Raw genomic sequence first — 19,455 nt, 5'->3', positions numbered from 1 at the left:
CTAGTTTCTTTTCCATTCTCTTCTGTCTCTTGGCTGGTGCATTTAATCCATTTACTTTTAGTGTAATAATTGATAAGTATGAATTCATTGCTGTCATTTTGCTGTGTGGTTTGTGTGTGTGTGGTGTTGCTGATTTCTTCAACATAATTTTCTGCACTGAATTCATTTTGTTTGTGGATTTTATTTTCATTTCTTTGAGTTAATGTTTGCTAAATCTTTCTGACTTTCCTTTTTCTTATTTTGATGTGCAGGTGTATTAATTTGTACAAGAAGATAACCTTGTATGCTTCTCTTCTTGTCTTTCGTGATGTTAGGGAAGTTTTCTTCCAACAACTCTTCCACACTTTTTTATTGTCTCTTTCTGTTCTGGAACTTAGATTGTCCATACGTTGTTCCTCTTCATAGTGTCCCACATAATTCTTAGGCTTTCTTCAGATTTTTTCATTCTTTTTTCTGATTGTTCTTCTAACATTGTAGTATTGAGAGATCTGTCTTCAAGTTCATTGATTCAGACTTCTGTTACTTGGAATCTCCTCCTTTGCCCTTTCAATGCATTGTACATTTTTGAAATCTTAGAATCAATCCTATGGATTTGTAATTGTATGTTTTGTATTGTTTCAAAATTTGCATTTATTTTGTCTGTTTGTTCTTGTAGTGTTCTCCTGAATTCTTCTAAAGTATTTTCTGTGTTCTCATTGCTTTCCTTGATCTTTCTGTCAATCCTTTGAAGGTAGCTAAGTATCATTCTTTTGAATTCTTTTTCAATTAATTCCAATACCTTTTCTTCCTCAGAAATGTTTTCCAGATCTTTATCTTGGTAATTTGTTTGAGCCATTCTCTCTTGTTTCTTTGTGTGAGCTAAAATTGTTGTCGCTGGAGCACTGAGAGGTTTTCGTATTTGTATTTAATTGATGATTGTATGTTGGTTTGTTCTTAGGCTCTCACCAACTGTCTCCTGGGAGTGTAGTTAGAGAATGGAAGCCTGTACACCATTCTCAGTTACCATTCCTGCAGCTGAGTTTAGGGTGGGCTTGGCTGGTGGTGGTTGCTCTGTATTGTTGATCAGGAGATATAAAAGTGGTCTTGGCTTTTGCCCAGTAGGTGGCACTACAGAAGGCATGGCTATGGCTGGGCTGTAGGGGAACCATTACAGTCTCCTTTGGCACAAGAAAGTCCCCCCCACACAAGAAAGCAAAACACAATAAACAAACAAGGAGCATGATGAAAAGAGAAGATAATAAAGAGGAATAAGAAATAAAAACAGGCAGCAGCAGCAACAACAGATGAGAAAAATAAGAGAAAAAATAAAAGGAAGAAATTTTAAAAGTACTTAAGAATAGTGGGACAGGAAAATGGAGCTATAGAAGAGAAAAGTAAAAGAGGAGATAAATGGAAGGAATTATTCAAAAGAATACTTAGAAGTACCAGGGATAGGGAAGATGAAAAGAGAAAGAGAAGAAGTAGTAAAGAAAGGTCAAAAAGGAAAAATAAACCAGAAACCCCAAAAGAGGGGAAATGCGAAACAGAAGAAAAGAAGGCAAAACAAAAGCCGAGATAGAAAAGGTAAATCTCAAGAGAATGGAAAGCGAAGGAGAAAGAAGAGAAAGAATAAACAAGCAAAAGCAATGAAACGAAAACCCCAAGCCTCCCCCCACAAAAAACCATGCAGCTTTTGGACCTGGAAAGGAGAAAATTCTGGGGCGTTCCTGCAAGTCAAGGAGCTCATGAGGAGAACTGATGCATCTGAATTATAGAGTTGGTGAAGAATATTGAATGGCTCATGGACTGCCAGAAGAAAGAACAATTCTGCATCGGAAGAAGTACAGCCAGTATGTTCCTTAGAAGTGAGGATGAGACTTCGCCTCATGTACTTGGGACATGTTATCAGGAGGGACAAGTCCCTGGAGAAGGACATCATGCTTGGTATAAAGTGGAGGATCAGCAAAAAAGAGAGAGATCCCAATGAGATGAATTGGCAAGTGGCAGAAACAGTGGGCTGACATACAACAATTGTGAGTGTGGTGTAGGACAGGGCAGAGTTTCATTCTGTTGTAGGTCAGAAGCAACTTGACCACACCTGACAACCACAACATCTCGGGGGTTTTTGAAGGCGGTGCATGTAAACAGGCTTCTCACAGATTATCACATGCAGATAAATCTGGAACTGCTGCATAAATTAGTGTGTCCTTGATGTTATCCATGTTGTCATTGTTGTTGTTAGGTACCATCAAGTCAGTACCGACCCATAGCGACCTTATGCACAGCAGAGCAAAACACTGTCCAATCCTAGGTTAACCTCACTACTGTTGCCACGCTTGAGTCCATCGATGCTGCTACTTGGCCAGCCCATCTCGTTGGTGATCTTCCTCTTTTTCTCTGACCCTCCACTTTACCAAACATGATATCCTTCTCCAGCAACTGGTCCCTCCTGACAATAGGTCCGAAGTATGAGAGACAAAGTTTGGCCATCTTGGCCTCCAAGGAGCACTCTGGCTGCACTTCTTCCAACACAGATCTGTTGGTTCTATGGGCAACCCATGGCACTTTCAATATTCTCCACCAACACAATAACTCAAAGGCATCAATTCTTCTACGGTCTTCCTTATTCACTGTCCAGCTTTCGCATGCATATGAGGTTATTGAAAATACCATGGCTTGGATCAGGCCCAACTTAAATCTCCTACATGGAGTCCTGGTATGGTGCTGTGGGTTAATGCACTGGACTGAAATGTCAGTTTGATTCACAAGTTTGGTGGTTCAAGCCCACCAGCCGCTCCTCAGAAACCCTACACAGAATTGGTATGGGTTGGAACTGACTCATCGGCACTTAACAACAACATGGAATGCAGAAATAAAAATCTATGAGTTAAAAAAGAACACTTGAATTCAAATTTAGTTAAAAACAAACAAAACAGCACAGCCCCTTCCCTGCCCTAAATAAAGAAAACAAGTATAGGTCAAGCGACATTTAATGATATCTGATGAATTGTAGACATAGGTACATTGAGCTCTGTCAAGGGCTGTGCTGGTTGATAATCTTAGTGAGATTAGAAGAGAAGGTTAGAGGATATTTGAATTCTTTTGTCCCAGGAGAATAGATTAAACCTGCAAGGAGAAAAGTCTTGGATAAATATAACTTTATCCTGCCTGTATCTCTTGTTACTTCTGGAGATATTCAACTGTTCATACAGAGTTCCTGATTAATCTAGGAATGTCACTGCAACCTTGCAGGCTCTGGTAACGCAGACGTAGCCAAGCTTTGTATGGGTGGTTCATCTGTAGATAATAAGCTTACGGTTAACTGGCCCAGGACTATGTCAATCACGCAGACTCCTTACTCTATTGGTGGTGAAGCACAAAACTCTGGTCTTCAGCTGTCTCCATTTGGGCTTACGTAAGGAGTCCTAGTATGGCGCTGTGTGATGAAGCACTGGACCACAAGGTTGGTTTGAATCTCAAGGTTAACCGTTCAAATTTACCAGCCACTCCTTGGAAACTCTATCCAGGGTTGCTATGAGTTGGAACTGACTTGATAGCACTCAACACCACCAGCATAATAACCTAGGGACTCTTGGTATGGCACTATAGGGTTAGCATTGGACTGCGAACCACAAGGTCAGCAGTTCAAACCCAGTCAGAATTGACTCAACTGCAGTTCCCAACAATAATAAAATAGTGCCACCAGCAGATTGAACTCAAGCCCAGTGAAATAAGAAACAAATGTCTCTAGCAGGTTCTAACTGAAGCATAATGGTTGTTGGTGGTGTGTGTCATTGAATCAATTCTGACTTACACCATCCCTAAAGCATTGGACTGCAAAGTCAGTTTGAACCACGGGTCAGTGCTTCAAATTCACCAGCCATTCCTTGGAAACCCTATACAGGGTCACTGAGTCAAAACTGACTCGACAGCACTTAACAACAAGAACATAGGAGTAAGCATAACTGCTCCCTGTGGTTTCCTAGGTGGTTTCCTAGGCTTATAATCTTTGCAGTGCCCTGGTGTGGCACTGCAGGTTAATGTGCTGGACTGCAAGGTCAGTTTGAACCGCAAGGTCGGTGGTTTCCAAGGTCCTTGGAAACCCTATACAGGATTGCTATGAGTCAGAACCGACTTGACAGCACTTAACAACAACAACAATCTCTACAGAAGCAAATCACCAGGTCTTTTCCCCATGGAATGGCTAGTGGATGCAAACCACTGACATTTCAAGTAGCAATTGAGTGCTAACTATTGTACCACCAGCGCTCTTTAAAGATAACGAGAAGCCTTTTAGTTCCACAACCCATATTTTAATGAATTAACCCAGTGGCTCTCAAATCATGCCTACAACATGGCCTTTACTAGATTTTACAATGACCAGACATTGTGCCTTTTTGTTGTGCATGAGATCTCTATGAGTTGGAACTGACTTGATGGCCCCTAACAACATTTGTATTACATTATGCACACATGTATATATGTAACCAAATATACACACATGACACACACACATATATATCTATCCACATACACACATGATTGAAACAAACTTTTCATAGAAAACAAAACTTTTGGGCATGTGATGTGCTTTGTTTTCTGTTTCACTCTTTCTTTCTGAGAAGAGAACCTAATAAAGGTCACTACTTATTCAGTTGATTTCATATCCTACTAATGGATGGTCAAGGCTGCAGTGGACTAGGCACTGTGGCCCTCTCTCCCTGTTGGGAAATGGGTGAGCATTCATCCTGGTGGAGGGGCAAGGCAACAGACAGCAGATGATACTTCTATCTCTGATGGCAAGCGTGAAACAAGATGGCGTCCAAATCTACAAGCCTACGTTTCTTTTTTGTTTTAAGTACACCAATGTCTATAGCCCTTAGCCTGCATATTTTTATTTTATAATTATTGACAGTGTTTACCACAGGATTAACAAGGTTTTGGAATCAGGACACTTGGAATTAAATCTCATTTTTGCCACTTAGTAGAGACCCCATAGTATAGTGTATGTTGCTGTTGTTGTTATTAAGTGCCTTTGTGTTGGTTCCAACTCATAGTGAGGGTTTTTGAGGAGTGAGTACAAACCATCAACCTTGGGGTTCAGTGCTTTTGGGGAGCACTTCAAAAAGTTCATGGGAAAACTCTATTATATTTTAATTTCATTCTTCCATGAACGTTTTGAAATCTCCTCATATATGGTGAAATTGTTTTGAGGCTACTATGAAAAGAGTAGAGTCCTGGTGTGGTGCTGTGGGTTAATGCACCAGACTGCAAAGTCTTTTGAACTGCAAGGTCAGTGGTTCAAGCTCACCAGTTGCTTCTTGGAAACCCTATACAGGGTCGCCATGGGGCAGAATCGACTCAATGACACTAACAGCAACAGCAACATCAAAAGAGTAGGATTTTATTTTCTATATAGACCACTATGTACCTATATTTTTGGTCCTTAAATGTGTTAATATGTTTATTCAGATTCTTTTTGCCAAGTTACCAAGGCAGAAAAGTTGAAAACATTTCATGCCAATTAAATAATACAGACATGCTTTATTTTATTGTACTTCACAGATTTTATGGTTGTTTTTTTTTTCTTTTTTTACAAATTGAATTTTGTTTCAACCCTGCACCGAGCAAGTCTACCGGCACCATTTTTCCAATAGCATACCCTGACTGTCTCCATGTCACATTTTGGTCATTCTAACAAGATTTCAGACTTTTTAATAATGCTGTTGTACACTTCATAGACTACAATATCGTGTGCGTATAGCTTCCATATGCACGAGGAAACTAAAAAATGTGTATGGCTCCCTTTATTGTGATATTTGTTTGATCATGGTGGTCTGGAACCAAACCTGCAGTATCTCTGAAGTCTGTTTGACTGTGTTTTCTTTCCAGTAGCCTCAAAGAATGGACAAAAGGTAAGAAAATCTGATTTCCCAAACCTGTCTGGCCACTGCTGTGATGATTTAAAATGAAGCAGGACATTTTGATGGCCGTGATAGTATATTCAGTGGACTTTTAACTACTTTTTTTTTTTTCTTTAAGAAGTTCCATGGCCTTCTTAAGAACTTTCTTTTTCAGAAAGCTTACTCTGATAGTATGAATTATTTTCATTATTGATTTCTCTTGAAGGTATAATCGGACCCCCTGGTGCCCAAGGGTTTCCTGGCCACCCAGGACTTCCAGGGGCAGCCGGAGTTCCTGGGAGAGCTGACATTGCTCCCGGAAAACCAGGGCACCCAGGACCCCCTGGCTTGCCTGGAGCCCCAGGGCTACAAGGTCCCCCAGGATCAGATGGTAGAGTGACCCTCTCTCTTACTCTTTAGTGTTTAAGTCATAGTTGATGTTGCTGTGTGTCATTCAGAAAATCAGACTTCCATCATTTCAAAGGCTGTATAATATTTCGGGAGTTAAGTATTATTATTAAATTTCTTTTTCAAATAAGTAAACTGAGGCTGGACTAGTTTGTCAATTACAGTATGTGAAATTACTTGGTTTGGAGTTGAAGTCTGAAGGATAAAAAGTCATCTGCTATAGTAGGAAGTCCAAAGATAAAGGAAAATGTGTGCTGTTGAATAGCAAAATAGAGGCAAATATCCAAAGAGCCAACTTCGTGTATGGAAATAGTTGCTTTCCCACAGCCAGCTGAAGATTCCGTTTCCTGAGTCCTTCTAAGATGTTACTGAGGCTGTTCTGTTGTCCTGTGGGCTTGTGTCTCTTTATGACATTCTTTTACCTTCTTTTCTTTTTCATGAGTGTTTTGGGAGACAGTCAAATTTACTGTTTGTGATTTGTCTGCTATCTCAGATGTGTCTGAAATTTAGCTTTGAGATGTTCTGTTTTATGCTTTCTTCATTAGAAAATGATTGATAATTAAAGGGGTTGGAAGCTGCATTTGCCATACCTTGACTCTTAGCTTTTTGTTTATTCGTTTGGTTTATTTGTTTTGTGCTTCATTACCTTGTTTTGCCAAACAGTAAATGAGACTGAGTTTAGGAATGGCTTTATAAATGGTTATGGTAGCAGATGTGTGAAATGACAAGTATATGGTCTATTCATGTGTATGATTTTATATCAGAGTAAAAGAATCATAGGAAGGGAATGGAAGAAAGAAGGGGAACTTAGGAAAGAGAATGTGAATGCTACTGACCGTTAGAAGACATTCCTAAGAAAGCATGTGATTTTCTGTGTCCACCTCTTACCCACCGTAGTTGTACACTGCATTGCCGGCCACCCTGGACCACAAGGAATGAAAGGCAGACTAGGTCCCCCAGGAAGAAGAGGCTCAAAAGGAGACAAAGGCAAGTATGGCACTAACACTTAGAGGAGTGTACGCACATCAGAAAGGGGCAATGTGGCGTTTCCTTCAGATTTGTTACTCATTATGTGCTTATGATGTGATTAAATCTCACCAGAAAACTCTAATCCTCTTACGAGGATCTTAGTTCATAAAAGAGACACTCACATACCATGGAATTTGCCTCGAAATAGTGACTTTCATCATCAAGTCCTCTTGATTCCTCGAGAGCAGTACAGACAGGAGAGTATTACTAATTTACCTCTGTCTCTCGCTGTGAGCACCCCAATTTCCCAGACTCATCAGATGCTTACAATCTTTTATTTTTCCACCCTAAATTGTGTGGCATCTTTTTTTTTTTTTTTTTCATTTAAATAGACTTTATTTTTTAGAACACCTTCAGGTTTACAGAAAAATTATACAGAAACTAGAAAGCTCCCATAATGTCCCTCTCCCTGCTGCCCACAGTCTTTCCCATGATTGACATCTTACATTCCTGTGGTGTGTTTGTTACAATTGATGATGCAATACTGATACATTTTTATTTGCTAAAGTCCATGGTTTAGGTTAGGTTTCACATCTGATTTTTTTTTTTACTCACCTAGTCCACCTAGTGAGAGCAGGTGGCTCGGTTGGATAAGCACAGGACTGCAAACTACAAGGTCAGAGGTTTGAACTCACCAGTTGTTCTGTGGAAGAAAGATGAGACTTTCTGCTCCGGTAAAGATTGGTAACCTCAGAAACCCAGTACAGGGTCACCATGGGTCAGAACGGACTCAGCTGCACATAACAACAATAGCCCACCTAGTTATGTGGGTGTACTGTTGTTGGTAAGGAGTTCTGGTAGCGTAGTGGTTACAAATCAGACTGCGAACCACAAGGTCAGCAGTTCGAAACTACCAGCGAACAATTCCGTGGGAGAAAGATGATGTTTTCTGCTCCCGTAAAGATTTACAGCCTCGGAAATCCTGTACAGGGTCTCTATGAGTCGGAACCGACTCCATGGCCCATAACCACCACCATCACTGTTGTTGATGTGTGCCTTAGACAATTCTGTCTTACAGCAACCCTACAAGGCAGAGTACAACTGCATCACAAGGTTTCCCAGACTGTCATCTTTACTACTTTCAACTGCTGTAGATGAGGTCATCTGCTTTATGGAAACTGACAGTCTCAGAAACTTCAGGAAGCAGCTTTATTCTGTTATCAGGCTTCTGTGAGTTGGTACTGACTAAACAGAAGTGAGATTGTTTGTCTGAATCTTTACTGAACCAGACAGTCAGATCTTTCCCAGCAGAGCTGCTGGTAGATTTGAACTGCTGGCTTTTCACTTAGCAGCTAAACACGTAACCACGGCATCTCCCAGGCATATGAGAATACCAGTGCTATCCAGAAAGACCATTTTTTGTTTGTTTATTTATTTTAGATGAGAAGTCCTAATGATCAGTGTCTTGTGGTGAATTATCACTTGGACTGTAGTGTGCAATGAATAATCCTTGTCCACATGCAGTTTTGTTTCTTTAATTGTTCAGAGTTTAAGTTCTAACCTCATTTATTTTAAACTCACTTTTTTTTATTCCTTCACAATAGAAACTAAACAAGAAACATTAAAATTTGTAAAACTAAGCGATTTTCAAGTTTCTTCATCAGAATTCCATATTCATGTTCATCCTAGAATTTATCACAGAATGAGTTTATTAAACAAAACACTTTGTCTACACCCACCCTCATGGATCCAACCATACCCCCAGGCTACATCACAACACCACATCATACGTTATCAGTTGTCTAATAAGAATTGTTCACATCACACCAGTACCGCCTCCCCCAGACAGTGGTTATGTATTATTGTTGATGTTACGTGCTGTCAAGTGGGTTCCTACTCATTGTGACCCTGTATAGGGTTTCTGAGGAGTGGCTGGAGAGTTTGAACTACCAGTCTTGCTGTTCAAACTGACCTTGTGGTCCAGTGTTTATCCTGCAGTGCCATACCAGGTTATGTATGTTGTTAAGTGCTGTTGAGTCAGTTCCGACCCATAGCAACCCTGTATAGGGTTTCCGAGGAGCAGCTGGTGAGCTTGAACTACCAACCTTGCAGTTCACACGGCTTTGCGGTCTGGCGCATTAACCCACAGCGCTACACCAGGTGATGTATAGTGAACCTTATTGTGCATTTTATTCAGAAAACATGACAAAACTGCATTTTCTCTTCTGTCTAGGAAACGAGGGGCTTTGTGCCTGTGAGCCTGGCCCCATGGGACCCCCTGGCCCTCCAGGATTTCCAGGGCAGCAGGGTAGTAAGGGAGACTTGGGCCTCCCTGGATGGCTTGGAGAAAAAGGTGACCCAGGTCTTCCGGGTATGGAAGGATCTCCAGGACTGCTAGTGAGTAACTCTTACAGTACTACATTGCTAGTTCTCAGAGACAGCTGACACCGAGTTGTAATGTGCCTGGCATGTGATCTGTTCTGAACCTATGCATTTAGTAACGACTAAACATCCATCCATCCTTCACTCCTTTATTCCACTAATACTGAGCCCCTACCATGTTCCAGTGACAGTTCCTGGTACTGAGAATACAATAGGGACCAGAGCTTACGCTTTGCCTATGTGGTGCTTCCATTCTATAATCCCATTGGGAAAGGGGAATTCACAAAGTTCATGGAAAAAATGGAATTAAATGATAATAGAATTTGTTTTGAAGTCCCCTTGTTTTAGATACAATATTCACTTACTCTAATCTACGGACAGTATGTTTCCAGATGTTTGGCATGGCTTGATAGTCAATCACATGTAACACTTACAAAACCATGACCCAATAGTCTAGCCTCAGCCATGCCGAGGTCATAAGATGAGGAGCCTATCAGTCTAAATAAGTTGTTCCTTTGATACACAGAGGAAATGTACTGACAACATCCTTGCTTTTCTTCCTTTCTCGTCAGTTTCCGTCAATGTTGGAGTTCTTCCCAGGTCTTGATCATCTCTGTTTTCTTAGCCTCTAGCTTAAACACTAGTGGCTACTCCTGTTACTACCAACCTCCCATCCTTCTCCTCCTAATTCTACCATAGAAAGCCCAAGATACTTTTTTTTTTTTTTTTAGTTAGTTTTTTATTTTGAGACAGTTTAAGACTCACAAGAAGTTGCACACATCCTATAGAAAGCCCCCATGTATGTTTTCCACAACGTCCCTTAAAGATAATATTTTACCTAACCACAGTACATTGCCACACCCCAACATCCCTCAGAGATAATATCTTACCTAACCACAGTATTTCAGTACATTGCCAAATCCAGGAGACAGGATTTGGCAATTTCTATTAACTCAGGTACAGACCATATTCAAATTTCACGTTTTCACGTGATGTCCAAAAGCCTCAATTTTGGAAGGGAGGACTTTACACCAAGATAGGATCACAGAAGGCAAAAAGAAGGGAGAGACCAAGAATGCAAGTGAGATAGGAGGGAGGAAGAAGGAAGTCAGATAGACAGATGTGTGAATCCCTTTAGACCCATGAAAACTAAGCTAATTTGTTCTTATTTTTCACCAAGGGGAAACCTGGTGCCTCAGGCCCACCTGGAACAAGAGGGGACAAGGGCGACATGGTTGTTTCAAGAGTAAAAGGTGAGCGTCATTTATCACTTAGCTCCCTGCTTCTTTATGAATGATGCATGAACCATTCTCTTCTTCATGTGTACCCAGAGATATGGTGTCTTTGGTTCCAGACCACCACAATAAAGTGAGTATCACAATAAAGTGAGTCCCATGATTCTTTTATTTTATTTCCCGATACACAGAACACGTAGGCAGTACTGGTATGGCGCTGTAGGATAAGTGCTGGACTGCAAGGCTGGCTTGAACTGCAAAGTCAGTAGTTCAAACTCACTGGCCGCTCCTCGGAAACCCTATACAGTGTCGCTATGAGTTGGAACCAACTCAATGGCACTTAACACCACCACCACCAACATTAAGTGTGCAATAGCATTATGAGAGTTTTAAAATATTGTAAAAATTCCCGAAGTGTGGCTCAGCGCACAGGCTGTTGGGTAAATGGAGCTGATAGACTTGCTTGATAAAGAATTGCCATAATGTTTCCATTTGCAAAAACCTGCAGTAGCTGCAAAGCGCAATAGAATGATGTCTGTATTCCTTTCCCTGGTGACCACAGATCAATTCAATCACAAGACCTAGGATGATTGAGGTTGCTTTTTTAAAAAAAAAAAAAATAATAATCCCTGCCCTTCATAGGGTCTTATGTATAAATCCCAAACCCAAACCCACTGCTGTCAAGTTGATTCTGACTCATAACAACCCTGTATAGGGTTTCTGAGGCCATAAATCTTTTGGTAGCAGAGTGTCTCAACTTTCTCCCGCAGAGCAGCTGGTGGGTTTAAACTACTGATCTTGTGTTTACTGACCGTGGCTTCTCATAGGGCCTTATGAATGGTGAGCCCCAGATTCCCTGTTTCATGTTTGAAAACATCAAAGCTCCTGTAGTCTTGCACCCAGACTCATTGTCACGAAGTTGGATTTGAAACAAGGCCTCCTTGAACTTGCCTAGTGCTTATTCGCTGCATTCCACTATCCGGTGTTAGTCAGGAGTGGTTTGGTTGTAAGTGACAGAAATTCAATTGACAGGTGTTAAAGGGAAAAAGTGAAAGCAACTGACCTTGGAAAGATTAGATATAAGGTTGACACTGGAATGGATCAAAGAGATCCATTCCTCAAATGGCCTCAGAAAACATGACAAAACTGCATTTTCAGAAAATAGGCTTTCCCTGTGTCTTTCATCTTTCATTATGCCATCTGCATTCTTCCCATGGACTGACTTTCTCTAGGCAGTGGGGTACATGACCCCAGGCAGCCCCAAATTCTTAGAAAGCAATGCATTGTTAGTTGCAATTAGAAACAAAGATCAGAATTACATTTGCTCAGACCATGTGCCCAACTGAGAACCATCCTTCATTATGGCCAGGGAATGGAATACCATGTTTGGCAAAAGGCAGGAAGGGGCAACTTCGTGCTGACATGGGGAAAGGAACACTTCTCAAATAAAGTAACTCATTGGATTTGGCAATTGTCGGCCTTCCTTTTGACTTTTGCATGGTTATCTTTGCGTGAGTTTGAGCAGCTGAAACACTCAGAGAAAACTCTTTAAGCATGCACAAAGTCAACATTCTTGCTTTTTCTTTAGTCCTTTCTGTCTCACCCCTTCCTGACAAGGGCTTGCATCTCTCTTAACTTCTGTTCCCAGGGCACAAAGGAGAGAGAGGTCCTCTTGGGTCCCCAGGATTCCCAGGGCAGCAGGGACAGGACGGTCAGGATGGACATGCTGGAAGAAGAGGAGACCCAGGACCTCCCGTATGTATTCTTCGCTGTAGACTTTATCTTTCTTTTATGGTTACACAATCAGTTCTTCATTTACCAAGGAGTTCCTCAGTATGGTGTCAACATGCTGTAAATTGGAGCGTCACCTTTCAGTTCTGCAGTACAGACAGATGATGGGGACGAAAGGTATGGTCTGAACCCTGAGTGCTGGTTTCATCTCCTGTCCCAGTCTTTGTGTCACTCTCTTGCTTCTTTCCTTCTGGGACCACTGTTTCTGCAAAACGTCCACTCACGTCTGGTCCTATCTAATGGGCTCTGTAAAGTGCAGGACGCAGGTCCTGAGGATTCTTTTCCATTCTGGGCCCTGGTGAAGAAGCCCACGAGGGGAAGTAACAAGGAAAGGGTGAACTAGTTTTGCAACCCCAGTGAACTGATGTGCTTGCTAATGGAAAATGCCATTGATATATGCGATTTCCAAGTTTTCAATCCAGGTTTGAGTGGCAACTGTGTAGATAAGGAAGGGAACAAGAAAAGAATACGGGGCATGATCTGATGTTTGGGAATTGACAATATCTTGGATATGTGAGGCTCCTTTGAGCGCTTTCCAGGTTACATACAGAAACTGGACTAGATGTTTTTATGTGTAAGTCAGCATGTGAGGTGCCTCTGGGTGAATCAAGCCTTCAGCCCTTCACATAGCAGCCACACATGAGCCGTTTGCACCACTGTTTTTAAGTATGCCCACTGCCCTGGATTCTCACTCCTAGGGACCCTCTGAGTAGAACTGCTCCTAGGGTGTCTGAGACTGTAAATCCTTACACAAGCAGACTGTCTCATCTTTCTCCCGCCCATGGAGCAAGTGGTGGATTTGAACTGCCAAGCTTAAGGTTAGCAACCCAACACTCAGCAGCCCACTGTGCTACCTGCTCCTTCAGTTCTCACCCCACCCCCGAAAACATTGCTTTATTAATTGTGTTTGGCAACACACGAGAAGCACAAAGGGCTCTTTAAGACACAGGCCCTGACAGGGGCTGGGGTCAGGAAGCCCCCATGGAGTGAGCAGGACAGGATGGGGCTAGGAGCTATGCAGCAGCAGCAACCCAGAATCATGCAGGGCACAGCGGGCATCCGCTGCACCACGGTGGCCACACATTCTATTGCTTGTTAAAGGGTTGCCAACATGGACAATGTACAAAAAGGAGAAATAGGTCATTGCATTAATGAAAGATACATTTTTTTTTCTCTACAAAGGAATCTTTTCTAATACAAGAAAATAAATACTGCAACATAAGCCAAAAATAATTTCAAATTGCTCTTTTCAATATATTTTCAATATTTTTCTTGTATGTTAACAAATGGCACATCACTTTCTTTGAAACAAAGACGGACGGCTGGGACATTCTTATCAGTCCCCCTCCGTAACTGACGTGGATGCAGCGCACAAAGCGGTGTGAACAGCTGAGGGAGAGGTGGCAGGAGATGCCTTAAGGAATAATCAAAGTTCCAGCCACCAGCCCTGGCTCTTTGGCCAATGGCTCCTTCATTTTCACGTGTAGCAGTAACCACTAGAGCAATTCTCTTTCCAGTTCATGGTAAGGAAAGGAGGCTTCCAGTGTGGTGCTCAGGGTCAACCATCTTTACAGTCTAAGCAGGAAGTGAAGCCCTGGTCTCCGGGATTATAAAGGCCCCAACTTATACTGCCTGCCTTGTGAGTGGAAGACCACTGGGTGTTGTAATAGGGATGGACCATGCTCTGATTTTAGAGCAAAATATACGTGAATAAGAGAATCTTTGGCTTCAGGCAAAATATACGTGAATAAGAGAATCTTGGACTTCACGCTTAGATGACGTCAGTGGTGTCTCCACAGAACAGCTCCGGTGGCAATCTGCTTTCACTCATTGTGTCTTCTCTCTCGGCGTGGCAGAGAGACATGGCTCATTGATGTCCTTCCCCTGCCCCATGCCCTACAAACCCCTCTGGTCTTTTGACCCATGACCAGTATGTGAGTGATTTCTACTTTAGATGAGACCATCTTTGTTTCACTCATTGTTTGTTTTCATTTCAGAAACTGTGCTGTTGTTGTCAGGTGCCATCGAGTCAGTACCGACTCATCGTGACCGTATACACAACAGAATGAAATACTGCCTGATTCTGGGACAACCTCACAATTGTGGCCACGCTTGAGCCCACTGATGCTGCCACTTTTCCATTCCATCTCCCTGGGGGTCTTCCTCTTTTTCTTTGACCCTATACCTTACCAAATATGATATCCTTCGCCAGCGACTGGTTCCTCCTGACAATATGTCCGACATATGAGAGATGAAGTTTGGCCATCCTGGCCTCCAAGGAGCACTCTGGCTGCACTTCAACCAACACAGATCTGTTTGTTCTTTTGACAGCCCATGGCATTGAGGATATGTCATAGAAACCATTGTTGTTAAATGCTGTCATTTTCAACTCATAGCAACCCTGTATAGGGTTTCTGACAAGTACCTGGTGAGTTTGAACTGCCTTGTAGTTAGCAGTCTGGTGCTTATCCTACAGTACCACTCCAGGTCCCCATAAAAATCTTTATTAACAAAAGTGTCAAGATGTGGAGCTGTTGTTTGTCCACACATTCTCCCTCTAGGTCTGTACATTTCTGTAGACAGTGTTTCCAGCTCTCTAATCCTGCCCTGAGGAATCTGCACTCTTGGATTTATACTAAGTCAAAACTGGATTTGAGGCATCCTCACAGGACTTAAATTGAGTTCCTTTTCAATGTTCTTTGAGTTTGGGGAACAAAAAAGTCTGGAGAAGGAAAAGCAAAGTCTGGAGGGTGGATGTGGTGAAATTTCACAGTGAAATTCTCTTAGAACATTCCTTGCTACCCTGAAAGAATGAGCAGTTCTACTCTGTCTGGAGGAAACAGTCGCTGGAGAAGGATGTCATGCTGGGTAAGGTGGAGGGTCAGAGAAAAAGAGGAAGACCCCTAACGAGATGGATTGGCCAGGTGGCATCATTGATGGACTCAAGTGTGGCAGCGGTAGTGAGGTTGACCCAGGATCGGACATTGTTTTGTTCTGCTGTGCGTGGGGTTGCTATGAGTGGGTTCCGACTCGATGGCACCTGACAACAACAACAACAACTCTGTCTCATAAGGTTGCTGTAAGCAGCATCAGCAGTGAGGTAGGTGTGTGTAAAATGAGAAAGATCTAAGTTAATCACTCTGAAATTATGTCTGCTATTGATGAAATTACATCTTAAGTTGCATCTGCTACTTGTCTATGCAAAGGATTTTAACTGTGTGGATCATGACAAGCTATGGACACCATTACAGAGAATGAGTATTCTGGAACACTTAAATGTGCTCATGAGGAACTTATACATAGACCAAGAGACAGTAGTTTAAATAGAACAAGGGGACACTGAATGGCTTAAAATCAGGAAAGGTGTGTGCCTGGGTTGTATTCTTTCACCATACTTATTCAGTCTGTATGCTGAACAGGTAATATGAGAAACTGGGTTCTATGAAGGAGAACATGTCATCAGGATTGGAGGAAGACTCATTAATAATGTGCAACATGCAGATGATACAACTTTACTTGCTGAAAGCGAAGAGTACTTAAAACACTTAACTGATGAAGAGCAAAGACCACAGCCTTCGGTATGAGTTGCACCTCAATGAAAAGAAAACAAAAATCCTCACCACTGGACCAATTAAGAACATCATGATAAATGGAGAAAAGATTGAAATTATGAAAGACTTCATTGTGCCTGGATCCACCATCAACATTCATGGAAGTAACAACAGTTAAGAAATCAAAGGACATCTTGCACTAGGCATATCTACTGCACAAGACTTCTTTAAAAGTGTTGAAGAGCAAAGGTATCAGTTTGAGGACTAACGTGTGCCTGATCCAAGCCCTGGTATTTTCAGTAGCCTCATATACATGTGAAAGTTGGCCAATGACTAAGGAAGAACATGGAAGAATCAATGCATTTGGGTTATGGTGTTGGAGAAGAATCTTAAAAGTACCATGGACTGCCTGGAGAACAAACAAATCTGTGTTGAACTGCAACCAGAATGCTCCTTAGAAGCCAGCATGTCAAGACTTCATCTCCAATGCTCTGGACATATTATGAGGAAGGACCAGTCCCTGGAGAAGGACATCATGCGTGGTAAAGTGTAGGGTCAGCAAAAAAGAGGGAGACCCCCAATGAGATGGATTGACACAGTGGCAGCAACAATGGGCTCAAGCATCGCAGCAATTGTGAGGATGGTGCAGAACCGGGTGGTATTTCATTCTGTTGTAGGGTCGTGATGGGTCGGAACCAACTCAATGGCGCCTAAGTACACTGTTCAAAAACTTGTATCAGAAATATTAAACTGTGAAGAAGAGTTTTCTCTAGGACAACTTTAGAAAAAGATTTAAAACTAACTGAGAAACATTGTTTCCTACCCATTTGAGTTATGTTGTTGGGAGAAGGCAATTAAAACTACCATCAACTGCTAGAACTATATGCTAGAAGTACTTCCAGAATGCTCTTAAGAACCAGGATGGTGAGATTTCATGTCTCTTGCTTTAGACATATTATCAGGAGGGACCAGTCCCTGGAGAAGAACATCATGATAGGTCAAGTCTAGGGTCAGAGAAAAAGAGGAAGACCCCCAATGAGATGAACGGGCACAGTGGCAGCAGCAGGGCACTCAAGTGTAACAATCATTGTGAGGATGGCACAGGGCCACAGAGGACTTTTTCTGTTGTGTCTACAATGGCTATGAGTTGGAACTAACTCAGAAACACCTAACAGCAACAACTGACCCTTATGATGAGGAATCCTGGTAGCCTAGTGAATTACGAGCTGGACTGCTAATCCCAAGGTTAGTAGTTTGAATCTACCAGTTGCTCCGTGAGAGAAAGAAAGGGCTTTCTATTCCCGTAAAGACTGACAGCCTCGGAAATCCTGTACAGGGTCGCTATGAGTCAAAACTGATTGGGTGGTAAAGTCTAGGGTCAGCGACCATCATTGGAGTCCTGGTGTGGCGCTGTCGGATCGGCACTGGATTACTAACCTTAAGGTTGGTGGTTCAAACCCACAAGTTACTTCTTGGGAACCCTCGACTGGGTTGCTATGAGTCATAACTGGCTGGACAGCACTTAGCAACAATGGATGTAGTAGAGTTTTGGGCAATACAAATGGTTAATATGCACAGCTGCTAACTGAAAGCTTGGATGTCTGAGTACACACAGAGGTACCACCGGATGCCCTGGTGGTGCATTGGGCTAAGGATTGGTTGCTAACCCAAAGGTCAGTTTTCAAACTCACCGGCTGCTCCTTAGAAGAAAGATGATTAAGATGTACAGCCTCAAACTCCCTATGGAGCAGTTCCACTCCGTCCTATAGAGTCGCTGTGAGTTGAAATTGACTCAATGGCAGTGGGTTTGGGTTTTTGTATTCAGAGACACTTGAGAAGAAAGGCCTAGCGATCTATGTCTGAAAATTTCGCCATTCTGGAATTTATTGTTATTTTGATATGCATGGGACCACATGGGTTGGAATGGACTCTGGGCAACTAGTTTTACTGCTGAATTCTCTTGAAATTGGTTTTTTTTTTTTTTTTTTTTTTTTTATGTGTTGCTATAATCTGCATGAAGCTTTGAACTCATGGACTTTTAAAGGCTGACAATTGACTCATGCTTTAAACATTTGCAGGGAGGTCATGAAGATGCAATCCCAGGTGGTAAAGGGCTTCCTGGGCTTTCTGGGCTTCCGGGCAGAGAAGGGCCTGAGGGACCTCCAGGTCTGGGCTATCCGGGTTCACCAGGAGAGAGAGGGAGTCCAGGAGATCCTGGCCACCCCGGTGTTCGAGGCCCTGATGGTCTGAAGGGTCCAAGAGGTAATGTGAATGTTTGTGGTACAGAAACGCAAGTGAAATTGTGGAAACTAAAGTGAGCCGCTCTTCCAGGCAGTTATGTACTGATGGCAAAACAGCTGAATAGAATTCCATCAACAAGTGCAAGCATTGTAGTATCATCGATATTTACACTAAAATGATCCTCTGTCTTTGTCGGGTTTATTTCTGTGTTGTTGTTGTTGTTGTGATGTGCAAGCACACCAAAATTGCTTTACCTTCATTTCTAGGTATCACTTTACATAATCTAACTGTGTTAAAGTTACTTATATCTGTATGGTTGGTTGGTGGTTATGTGTCATGGAGTCGGTTCTGACTCATAACAACCTGGTATGGGGTTTCCAAGACTGGGAGCAGAAAGCCTTTCTTTCTCCCATGGAACAGTTGGTAGTTTTGAACTGCAGCCTGTCTCGTAACCATTATCCTACCATTATGCACACACACACAATCGTCAAAATTTATTCTTTAAGATGTTCTTGTTAAGTGTCATCAAGTCAATTCCGACCCATCGCAACCCTGTATAGAGTTTCCAAGGAGCAGCAGGTGAGCTTGAACCGCCAACCTTGCAGTTCAAATGGTTTAGCAATCTGGCGCATTAAACCACAGCGCTATACCAGGACACCTTTAAGATAATGTAATATATTTTCATTTTAAAAAGAATATTAAAAAATTTTGATAAAAATTGCAAAAGTGTTTCATTTAAATTTACAACATTATCCTGGAAAGTATCTAAGCATTTTGGGGAGAAGAGATTTTGAACATATTTGATGTTTATGTGAATTTTAAACAATAAAATGACTTGCAGGATATTTTATTATTTTATTTTTTTCAGTAAAATTTACCTTGAAAATTAGGGTCCACTTCAGCAATTTCTACACAACTTGCTCAGTGACATTGGTTACATTTTTCACAATGTTTTAGCATGTTGTTGTTGTTGTTGTTAGGTGCCATCGAGTCGGA

The 19,455-nt window shown here is 41.9% G+C and overlaps 1 protein-coding gene across 1 annotated transcript in view; it reads left to right on the top strand.

The window, feature by feature from the left end:
* The window catches only part of COL4A4 (collagen, type IV, alpha 4), a 175,917-nt gene that overhangs the window by 87,410 nt on the left and 69,052 nt on the right, over positions 1-19,455 (top strand). The window contains exons 19-24 of the mRNA XM_006861931.1: positions 6,109-6,273; positions 7,188-7,277; positions 9,493-9,656; positions 10,822-10,894; positions 12,525-12,631; positions 18,297-18,480. Coding sequence (XP_006861993.1) covers positions 6,109-6,273; positions 7,188-7,277; positions 9,493-9,656; positions 10,822-10,894; positions 12,525-12,631; positions 18,297-18,480 — 783 coding nt within the window. The remainder of the gene's footprint in view (positions 1-6,108; positions 6,274-7,187; positions 7,278-9,492; positions 9,657-10,821; positions 10,895-12,524; positions 12,632-18,296; positions 18,481-19,455) is intronic.

This window comes from Chrysochloris asiatica, unplaced genomic scaffold (assembly GCF_000296735.1).
Source record: "Chrysochloris asiatica unplaced genomic scaffold, ChrAsi1.0 scaffold00044, whole genome shotgun sequence".
NCBI lineage: Eukaryota > Metazoa > Chordata > Mammalia > Afrosoricida > Chrysochloridae > Chrysochloris > Chrysochloris asiatica.
Note: the sequence above shows the minus strand (reverse complement) of the source record. Positions and strands in the feature narration are given on the sequence as shown.